At 37.3% G+C, this 11,140-nt stretch overlaps 2 protein-coding genes across 2 annotated transcripts in view; both read right to left on the bottom strand.

Annotated features, from left to right (window-relative positions):
- Nucleotides 1-420: 420 nt before the first annotated feature.
- Nucleotides 421-5,047, bottom strand: LOC122323923 (26S proteasome non-ATPase regulatory subunit 4-like). Its single transcript, XM_043218045.1, has 10 exons — nt 4,969-5,047; nt 4,271-4,411; nt 4,059-4,173; nt 3,512-3,598; nt 3,333-3,401; nt 3,036-3,251; nt 2,838-2,946; nt 1,576-1,689; nt 1,420-1,484; nt 421-1,066 (listed from the first exon to the last, which is right to left on the bottom strand). The coding sequence occupies exons 1-10, from the start codon at nt 4,992-4,994 to the stop codon at nt 893-895; spliced, it is 1,116 nt and encodes a 371-aa protein (XP_043073980.1). The 5' UTR covers nt 4,995-5,047; the 3' UTR covers nt 421-892.
- A 3,382-nt stretch (nt 5,048-8,429) lies between these two features.
- LOC122323335 overlaps nt 8,430-11,140 on the bottom strand; it is a 4,018-nt gene continuing 1,307 nt past the window's right edge. The window contains exons 5-9 of the mRNA XM_043217079.1: nt 10,783-10,995; nt 10,369-10,504; nt 10,176-10,238; nt 9,450-9,537; nt 8,430-9,352 (exon numbers count right to left, since the gene is read on the bottom strand). Coding sequence (XP_043073014.1) covers nt 9,350-9,352; nt 9,450-9,537; nt 10,176-10,238; nt 10,369-10,504; nt 10,783-10,995 — 503 coding nt within the window. The 3' untranslated portion in view covers nt 8,430-9,349. The remainder of the gene's footprint in view (nt 9,353-9,449; nt 9,538-10,175; nt 10,239-10,368; nt 10,505-10,782; nt 10,996-11,140) is intronic.

Below are 11,140 nucleotides of genomic sequence, written 5' to 3'. Positions count from 1 at the left end.
ATCAAAAATACTACATCTAAGCACAATTTTCACTCACAATTTTTCAGTTTTTAGCTCTTTTTTTAAATCTAAGCCTTCATGAAGGTAGAAAAGTAATTTGTTCGTTTCATAGCAATTCTCTTTTTATTAGAATATCTATTAGTTAAATTAAAAAGAATAAAAGTCTTGTTAAATATATTTATCTTCATTTTTATGCAGATGAAAATAATCTATTTTGTTTAAAAACTTTTAATAGTGATATTTATATCGTACCGATTAGACATATGTATAGGTTTAAACATTTTGGACTGTTTTTGAGCAATGATGAATCAATGATGAGTCAAAAGGTACCTTAATATTTTCTCATTTTTAAATCAAATAGGGGTAAATGCAGTAAAAACACACAAACAAAAGCCACGTAATAACACGCTATACTTCAGATTCCCATAACAAAGCCCTTTATTACAAAAGGAACTGAAAATAGTGATACAAAATCGACAAAGAAACCTTTACAAGAAGTTATCCAAAAACCACATGGAAAACTATAGTTGGGTGGCATGAAATAACTAGCAAATAAACACTGAAGTGAGCACTACTATCTGAAGTAGCGTTGTCTGACTTTTTTTTTTGCTTCACCAAATATTACAGATCAGATGTTACATAAAAGGAACAAATGAAGATGCTCATTCTCAATTACAGGTAAGAAGTTTTTTTTTTTTTAGTTTTCTTTCTGGTTAACAGAGTTTGCGGTTAGTCTTTTCTGTTGTTTCTGTTTGTTAGGAAAACATTAAATCATTAATTCTTGCTGTTTTAAATCACATATGAATTCTGTTCATCTCTATTCATCATCCAGTTGTAAACCTTTCACCGGTTTTATTTGCCTTTGTCCTCCATCCAGACGCTTGTTATACCTCTACTTCTTCTCATCTTCTTTCTTGCCCTCGGGTGGTTTAGTTCTGTTCTGGGATGCCAGAGAGCCCATGGCATTACGAATGGCTTCGTTGTTGGGGTCTACACCTGGTAGGTTCTCCAGCACGCTCTGCAGAAACTCTGGATCCTGCATAACGTCATAATCCTCCTCATCCTCCTACAGAACACACAAACAGTGCATAATTGTGATGATGAGAAATTACAAAACACAGAATTTGTCAATTTAACTATTATAGTATTCCAAGACCAGAAAAGACCTCATACAGCATTTCAGATAGACAGAAACAGAGGGTAACATAACTTACCTGAAACTGGTATTTCCTTCTGCGCATGCAAATCTAATTATTACTGTTTTATGTGGTTTTGGCTGGCTGTATCACGTTTCTCAATAGCTTACAAATAATGGGTATGAAGAATATATAACCGTTCCTGAATATTCCCACAACATGACTGTGTTCAGGCTTAACTTTCCCGATTTCATCTCTAAAAGCACAGAGCTGGGAAACACACCTTAGGAGCTTCACTGTCTGCTGCTGCACCCGTGTCCACATCCATGGCCTCCGAACCACCAAACTCTACGCAATTACAAGAAATAAGTCAAAAGGGCGAAAAAAAAAAACAAATGAAGAAAATGAAGAAGAACTCATGAAGAGCAGAGGGACAGACCTCCTCCTTGCATGGACATCTGTAGGGCGTATGCGATCTGCTCATCCTCCGTCATGCGGCTGAAATCAGGCAGAGCAGGAGCCGTGGACATCTTCAGCAGAGCATTTTCAGACTCTAATGGAAGCACAGAAGACATCAGGTCATATTAAACACACAGAATTGCCATGAAACAATGATAAAAAAAATTTAAATAAAAAAAAAAAGAATGTGTATTGAGCAAATCAGCATATTACATTTCTGAAAAATCACGTGACACTGAAGATTGCAGTAATGATGCTGAAAATTCAGCTTTGCATCACAGGTATGAAGCTCATACTATATTACGTGGCCTTAACTACTATAATACTACTCTGTACTTGCATCAAAAAATAAGTACAATGTACTTACTGTGGTCATACTGTATAGCAAAACACATGTGCTGCAACTGAGGCAGGATATAGGTTCGGTTAGGGATAGGGTAGGTGGTATGGGTAGGTGTTTTAACCTTTTATTAAGGGTAGAATATTTGTAAATATTACTGGTTGTACTGTATTTTTAACAAATATGGGCAGTCTTGGTGAACATGAGATAGAAATTGTGCTTTAAAGAAATAGTTCATCAAAAAATATAAATTAGCCCATAATTTACTCAACCACAAGTCATCCTAGATGTATTTGACTTTCTTCTTTCAGACTAACACAGTCTGGGTTTTTTTTTTTTTAATTCATCCTGGCTCATCCAGGCTTGGTAATGATGGTGGATAGTGGCCACTATTTTGAAGATCAATAAACCATATATATGCATCTGAAAACTAACCTATTCATTTTTTTCAACTATTCATTGGTTCCCGGCATTTCATATTGCTCTCTCCTCATTCATCTATAGTCACAAATGCAGCTTAAGTCATACGTAAAGTCAGAGGTCAGCCAAGAAACCAAAAGTCTGTGATTTGAGTTATAATTTAAAAAAAAATACAAATGCTACAAAAACCTTTCAATCTGCTTTAAAAGACGCGTGTTAACCCCCAGGAGGCATATAGTTTACTTTTACGATAAATATATACAATTTATGGAAAATCAAAACATTGGCCAGGAAGAACCAGGATACATTTTTTAAAAAACTCTGACTGTGCTTGTCTGAAAAAAGAAAGTCATATACATCTAGGATCGCTTGTTGAGTAAAATATGGGGCATTTTTTATTTTTGGGGATTCCTTTAAGAAGAGACCCTAGTCTAGGTGTCCAGAAAACCCATCTAGTCTTCAATAATCATGTAACCTCTCACCATCTGCAGTGGGTGATGAGACTCCAGCCTCTGCAGCTGAAGCCACTGCTGCCCGGCGAGCCTCCTCCTCCTGCCTCTGTCTCTGCTCCTCCATCGACACACGCAGAGCCTGAAACAGACACGCATGGAAAAACAGATTTAATGTGGAAAATCTCTAGCCCCGAGACGTTTGTTCTAAAGAACCTGTGTGCTGCTCACCAGAGCGAGCTCGGGGTCCGCGCTGGGATCCACTCCAAACTCAAAGTCACTGGCGCCAAGGCCCATGATGGTGCCACCCTCGCCAGCCAGGATCGGAGAGGACAGAAGAGCATCTGCCAGGCTCGGGCCGGGAGGAACCGTTACCAGGTGAGAGCCCACACCCTCTTTTCCATTCAGGGTGTTCACAAACACAGTCAGCTTCTCCGTGTTGACCTCCTAGAATGAAACAGAGAGAAAACGAAATGTAAAATAACGGCGGATGAGAAGCAACGACATTCACTCAGAATGCGTGTTTACCTCTTCTCCAAAGTTAATGATGTCAACACTGACTTTTTCCTTCTTCAAACGTTTCGCCATCTTCACCAACTGAGTGAGACAGGATGGAGGCACAGATGAGCAGGCGATAACATACTGTATGACCTTCTGTAAATATAGACACTATTACACTAAGATTCATTGAGACGAGAATAACTTGCATCTTTCTCCTGGTCCTCCACAGGGCTTCCCACAAAGGCAATAATCCTCATCTTATGGTTCTTTCCCTGTCTGTGTTTCAATGCCAGCTGTGAAAGAGAAGGAGCAGACAGAAGGGGAAGCATAACTAAATATTAAACAATAATATCAATTACATAAAATTAAAGAAAAAAATAAATAATGGCACACTACCATTCAAACGTTTGGGGTAAGTATGATTATAAAAAAGAAAGAAATTTATGCTTTTTATGCAGCAAGGGCACAATATGTGAGCAAGACAATAAATTAAAAAACTCATTTTAAATTGTATCATTTTTTATCTTTTGAAATATAACTGTAAAATGCCATATGCAAATATACTGTAATATTTTCAGTTCCTCATTAGTCCAAAAACAAAGCTGTCAAAATACATTTTCATAACCTTCTGAGGTTTAAGTTCAATACGTTCAAATAAACACATGTCATAACTAAATATATCCAGATAACAGAGGGATGAAAAGTTACAGCGGCAAAAACCTAAACATACAAATTATGACCCAAACGACTCACATGTGCTACTCTGATGCCAGTACAGAAGCTGATGACCCCTCTGGGCTGAACAGCGTGAAGCTTTGACAGGATCCTGCCCGTGTCAGGGGTCAGCGTGGTCAGGACCTCACAGTTACTAAAACACACGCACAGTTGATGGACGTACGTATCGTCTATAGATTCTGTCACATTTGCACCCGTTAATAAACAAACAAATTAAATCTTCATCCTACTTGGCCAGAGTGATGAGCCCCACGTTGTTTTCTGGGTTACTTCTGGTTTTAGAATGACAGATGATGTTGACAGCATCCTGCTGGGCCTGAAGTCTGGTAGGTAAGAAGTCTCCATTGCGCATGTACTCACTGTTGTCCACACTAGAAATAATAATATTTTTAAAAAACATACACGGTGATGTTAATTTAACAATACTGTCAAATACGAAACGGCAAGTGACGGCGAGAAGCCTAATTCGCCACGTAAGTGAATTGAATGATTAAATTGAATGTTTAACGGTTTAAAAGGGTTGAGAACGGCATCACGAGTAAAGCGTTTTACTACACAAACGACAATGATTTTAAATCTTGCCTTGACAGTTTTTATACAAAAACCTAACGCAAAGGAATTGGACCAAACCCATTTATGATTTAAACACACTGATTTCATACAATGATTAACTCAGACAACCTGATAATAGCAACTTTAAGCTTTCTAACGTATTCTCTCATAACATGTCAACACAAAGAAGCAGTTTTACAGGATCAGTGTTCCATCATGACTAAGGAAAACTGCACAACTGTCCCTTTTGCTCAATGCGACCTTCGTCTCACTTCAAATAAATACAGTTTCCCGCACAGTTGAACAGTAAATCAAACAAATCACGTTAATCAAACTATATCTGAGGTTTGAAGGATATAAAATATTTTTTTCTTACCAAACCATAGTACTTTCAAGCACCATCTTGAAAAATTTCTGTCGCTCTGCGTGACGTAAGCACGCAAGTGAACGATCATTGGTTAAAGTAGACCAGTAGGAATTATGGGAAACGTAGTTTATTATATCTAGCTTAAAACGAATTTTCTATTCGATAATAACTTATATAACAGATATAAGTTTTCATTTTAACTTGTATTTGCAGTGTATGTAAACCTACTTTAATTCTGAATGGGGAAGAAAAATCACAAATATTGGGGAAAAAAACAAGTTTGGAAAATATTTTATTATTTTTAAATCAAAGACAATGTGAAAAAAAATAGCATCACCACATCACTAAAAGATGGTAGGAGAAACAGGCTGCAAACACCGCACAAGAAAAAGGCATTTCCGTGACTTGCTTATATACATATTATATACAGGTTTTATACAGGCCCGGTAAAAATATAGACCTCAAAGCACTTACGGTTGTCAGTCATTGTTTCTGACACCGCCAGACATTCACATGTAGAAAAGCTGAGGAAGAGCTTTCACAGATTTATAATGAATAGGAATATTTATCGTGAACATACCCTTAACACATAAAATACAAAAATGATTTATATATAGTCAACATCTTCCCTCCGACCTGAAATAAAATACATACTACTTAGATTACAGAAACTGCTTTCTGTCAGATTACATAATACATACAATCATCTACGGTACATAGAGAATTCAAAATCCATACAGGTCCACAAGGGAGAAAAAAAAGGAGCGAAACAAGACATTTCTTAATAAATACAATCACTGAAATACATTGGCAGAAATGTTCATATTGCAGTACGTTGGTTGTCGATTTAGTGTCTAAGTTGCCAGCATTTAATCCGGTGTGCACTGAGCACGACTGATGTGTCTGTTGTGCAAATATCTGTTTCACTGTATTAATATAAACACTGGACAAAGCATATGAAAAATAGCTGTCCCTATTTGACTGCTTACATTGCATTCACAATCTTACTTTCTGTCACTGTCCCAAAAAATTTACTTTTGGGATGTTAAATTCAAGACATTAAAATGTATAAATGTGGATTAGAGGAGAGGAAAATTATTGTAACCCATAATAATAGATTAATGAATCAGCACTGAGTGTTGGTGAGAGAAAGGCAGTGATTGTTGTGTTATTGTGACCATTCAAAAAAAAAAAAAATTAAATAAAAATGTAATTAAATTAAAAATAAACAGATTAATAAATAATAAACCCCCACAGAGAAGGAGAAATGAGAGTGAGGCCTCAATCGTGACGAGTAAATAAAAAAAAAATCTATATAAACTTCATACCGTGTGCTTAGACTTCGGAGCTTCCAGAAAACTACCCCACAAGTCAACTGTGAAATTAAGCCACTGAGAGCTGATCAAAGACCAGTTTTTGAGTTATGAATTGTAGAACCTTCAATCTAAGAGGTCCATTAAAAAGAGGCAGTTAAAAGCACCACACTGAAAAGTGAAATGAATATGAACATTGTGTGCAAGATTTTATAAAAGTAACATCATTATAAGACTCAGTAACTTCGAACGGAGAGGGGTTAAAAATCGACTATAAAATGTACAAATGCTAACCAGGGCATGGAGTTAAACGTCAATATAGGCAATTTCCGACATTCACATATGATCACAAATTGTTAAAGTTTAGAAATAGTGTCAAAAACCTGCAGTGTGACACAAAAAAAGAAAACACCTGTGAAATTGCATATATTTGATTTTAAAATCAGTGCCAAAGCAAAGGCCTTTTTTATAAAACAAGTTTTTTTTGTTTGTTTTTTTTTTTCAAATAAGCCAGGTTTATTTCAAGTTAGTCTGATTTATTGCCGGTTGATCTGGTTCAAAATAAGTCAGACTATATGTAATAAGCCAAGCTTATGTGGTAAACTCGTTTAGTGAAACAGGCCCAAGACGTTGATACAAATCTATCGACTTTCAAATTACAAAGTGTTAGTTTAGCTCTAGTTGTTACTGCTATTAGATCGCTGTGGGGTAGATAATAGTTTTCTAGATTAAACTTTAGTTTTGTGCAGCATTAAGGTGCATTATCAAAATGTTCTGTAACATGATTGAATGTGTAACATCTGACAAAGACTTGGAAAAAGTCGCTGAAATGCTTCAAAACAAAAGAGCAATGCAAAAAAAATTACGAACTTCATACCCACTAACCCAAACCCCGTAACTTCTGTCCACGGGTGCACATTTTTACCATTTCGATTTTTAACAAACATTTAAAAACGTCAAAAATATGCATAAATACTGCATCCACTGTGAAGCCGTAGAGAAAAGTTCTTCAATACAATCTTGTGAAAGACTGCCGACGTACGTGCTTTGCATATTCTATCTGCATTTTCTTCAGGTCTGCAAAAGCAAATCCTCAGCAAAAAGATCACTTCGGTCCCGAACCAGCGCGATGCGGTTTATTCGGGACAGCGCAATACTGTTCAAGACCACAGTCAGCCCTTCATCTAAATACTTCACGAAGCGTTGTTTGAGTTACAGCCAAAGACAAACTGTAAGTAACACCTGTCAAACCATAGATCCATTAAAACCCATTTCCTCTGTTATGAGCCAAATGGAAGCGATAAAAAGAAAGGCAGCTCCACTGAGAGCTTTTCTTCGGGCTTTCTTTCCAGCTCCTCTATAAACTAAAGTGTTCACATGTGCCCCCGGTAAAGCCTATTAGTGTCTATTTCAGTTTTTCTTCTTCACTTAGATATTTAATCTTCGGGTGAGTCTAAGAGTACAAATGTATTACGGAGCATTTTCGTGGTTGTGAAGGATTTAACATCCTGTCAGTTGGGCATTAGCAGTGAACGGCCTTAAGGTTTCGCATCCATCAACGGAATATAAATTCGGTTTACATCCCTTAAATTTAAATCGTGTAACGCTAGAAAACGCTTAGGTTTGCATGAAAGGGCCAGTAAAAAGAACAAAAGCAAAACATGCATAATCTGTAACAGGTAGATCTGAAATGAGTTTTCATAAGCATCTCGGTGTTGGTCCAAGTGTTTGGAGGCCATGTAATTTCTGTATCCAGCAGAAATGAGTGTTTTTTTTTTTTTTTATACCAACGCGTTGCTGTCAATAGCTGCATTAAGGCAGATGATTGGAAGACGTCATGAAACATCAATCGTTCGGTCAGACTACTTGTTAATATGTTAGTTAAAAGACAACAGCTGCTGTGCCAGAAGAGCGCATGAGTAGCGTCTTCAAACGTACGGGAACACAGAATGAATATTTACAGAACTATTTACACAAACACAGAATATTAGGGGGCCCTTGGCATGGCAGCAATATGTGCATTGAAAAGAGAGAACATGGCATGCAAGCAAGCCGGTCCATTTCTCAACCTTGACAGTTGATTGGTCCAGTATGGAAGAGTACAGGCAAGTGAAGAGAAAAAGCAAAAAAAAAAAAAAAAAAAAAAANNNAATTAGAGCAAAAACTAACCCTACCTCAAAAGAAGGCAATCGTAAAGCAACTAACCATGAAACGCTAAGCCTGATATTTTGAATATGCAAAGCTATTTTATCTGTAACATTCAAATACGTTTACTTTTTTACAAAGTGGGAATCGTTTTTTGGTCATTTTTTTCCCCCTGTATTTTTGTTGCTCTTTTGGCGCATGCTGTCTCAAACACAGAAAGAGCTGGAGAGCTCACCGATGAGACGCTCTCGTCAGATTTGCTCCAAAAACAAAATTAACCTTCATATATGTATATACAGAAGCCACTGAGAAACAGAAGTTGCCCGCTTATCTCGGACACGCGCTCCGTGTCGCAGCGTAACGCCTTTTGAGATAAGTGTACTGGAGCGCTAGCAGCCACTAGTCCGAGTCCCACCAGTCCAGAGAGAATTGAAAAGATTTAAAGGCCTATATAAATAAAGATCTACGCTAATAAAGATGCAACATAGCCTCCAACGATACTATAAAGTGGTGCCAAATGTTCCTATCACGAGCTAGGAAGAGAAAACTAAAGAGTCTGTGCATCCCGCTTGCTCTGTTTGAAACGTTTAAGAGCGAACAAAGGCAGTAAAAGAGTGTGGCCGAGATACTAACATCCCTTTCTAATCATTTTGTCGTCAAAATCGGTTTTAGCAGCATTTCCTGTGCAAGAGAAAGAGAAAAGGCCACTAAAACTCCTGGCTCGGTGGCCTGCCCTTATTCTCTCTGTCGCTCACTCACTTTTAAAACATATTTCATTGTGCTGAGGACCTGGAGTTCTTTCCGAAGCTCTCCACCGAGAGAAAAATTCCCATCATATCAACGCTCAAAAGCGCCCATCATCTCTTGCGTGGTTCTGTGTCCATCTTTTGTTTAAACGCTCTGCTCTTGTGTCTTCAGTTGTCGCTCTGGTCTTACTGGAAAAAAAAAAAAAGAGAGAAAGCATTTGGGATTGAATAAAACAACACTTTGGGATCAGAATGAAGATATTTTAGGTATGCATGTAAAACTTACAAAACAAATGTCAGTTTCTGGGATGATGTCCTTGAGGGAAAGAGCGTCTTCGTTGCTCAACTGCTCATCTAAGCATTCGGCTCCAGTGCTGAGGAAGAGAGATGAAGAAACAACATGCATTTACTTCACACACATATTCACATTGTGCCATTATATACATGCCTTAACAAACGTGAAATATTATTGCTATCAAAAACCAATGTTTCACATTTGAATATATTTTACAATTGAATGTATCCCTGCGATGCAAAGCTGAATTTTAATCATCAATCCAGTTTTTAGTGTCACATGATCTTTCAAGAAATCATTATAATATGCTGATTTGGTGCTTATTTATCAACGTGATATCATTAACGAATAGAAAGTTACAGTAGCATTTATTTGAATAATTCTTTTTTAACAGAGTTACAGTCAGTTCTGATTAACTTAATGCATCCTTGCTAAATGATACACTGTAAAAAATGAACATGATTTTAATGGTAAAAAAACTAAAAGAGCTACAGTAAAAACCTGTTGAATGGTTAATGGTAAATTCCCTGCATTGCATTTCAAATTTAGTTTGAATTTGAAGTTTGTTTTTCTTATAAATAACTGTTTCTTTTTTGGTAATTGTACTAACCAAAAACATATAAGAAAAATATTATAGAAGCTAGTGTAAATCAAGTCTAAAAGGGTCATGTTTTTTTTTTTATAAAGATGGAAGACTCTAGAGCTGCTCAGTTTTACCTGTGAGGGGCGCTGTTGTCCGGCTCAATGACTGCAGATTTGTGCACCTCCACCCCTACTGACCTGTTAACGAGCCGCCGTAATTATACACGAGAAGACGAAGCCATAACAGGCAAAAAAGAATGCAATAAACTGCACAGAAACAGAGAAAAGTGACTGACTGAAACACGATGAAGAGGAAGTGTGGAGGTACCTTTGAGGAGGTGATGATGATGGCTTTCCTGTGCTGCCAGGTGAGGAGGAGGCCAGATGTGTCGAGTCAAACTCGCTGGAGCTTCCAGCCAAAGGATGGGTTTGCGGGAGCAGGTCCGGTCTGCCCGACTGCATGCCTGAGAACAGCCATCACACAGGGAGCTATTGTTTGAATTACGCTCAAAAAACGCTCTAAAAACCCTTCACAGTACACCTGAATCACAGATCAAAGTCATACACAAGAATATTTGAAACAATGAATCTTGATTAACTCATCAAATACATGTTTTACGGTTACGTCTGCTGTTAAATTTTTTTTTGGTCAGGATGATTTATTGCAGTATTCCAGCTGTTTAAAGAATGAAGAAAACTCAAAACCAGGGATGATGTAGATAGTTTTGACTGAATTACTCACAACTCTCTCCTTCTGTTTCGGCCTGGTTAAGATGAGTACGGTACACCAGTCTGGCATCATTGACTGTCTGTCCGCCGGGAGCAGAAGCAGTGCTTCCCATCGGAAGCCGTCTCACAACGCTCGAACAGCCACTTCGACTCTTCTTCGAGGGGGATGATTTTACTGGGAACGGAGAAAAGGGATAAGATGATGACGTCACAAAAATGTTAAAAGCTCAATGTCTGAAAACCAGTGCTGTCAAAAAATGTATTGCATCCAAAATGAAAGTCATAATGTGTGCAAAAAATATTATATTTACATGTATGTTTAATTAATATAATTCATATTATTTGCAAATATATTTAACATATAATATAAT

The sequence above is a fragment of the Puntigrus tetrazona genome, chromosome 19 (assembly GCF_018831695.1).
Source record: "Puntigrus tetrazona isolate hp1 chromosome 19, ASM1883169v1, whole genome shotgun sequence".
NCBI classification, from domain to species: domain Eukaryota; kingdom Metazoa; phylum Chordata; class Actinopteri; order Cypriniformes; family Cyprinidae; genus Puntigrus; species Puntigrus tetrazona.
The sequence above is the reverse complement of the archived record's forward strand: the minus strand, read 5'-3'. Positions and strand labels throughout refer to the sequence as shown.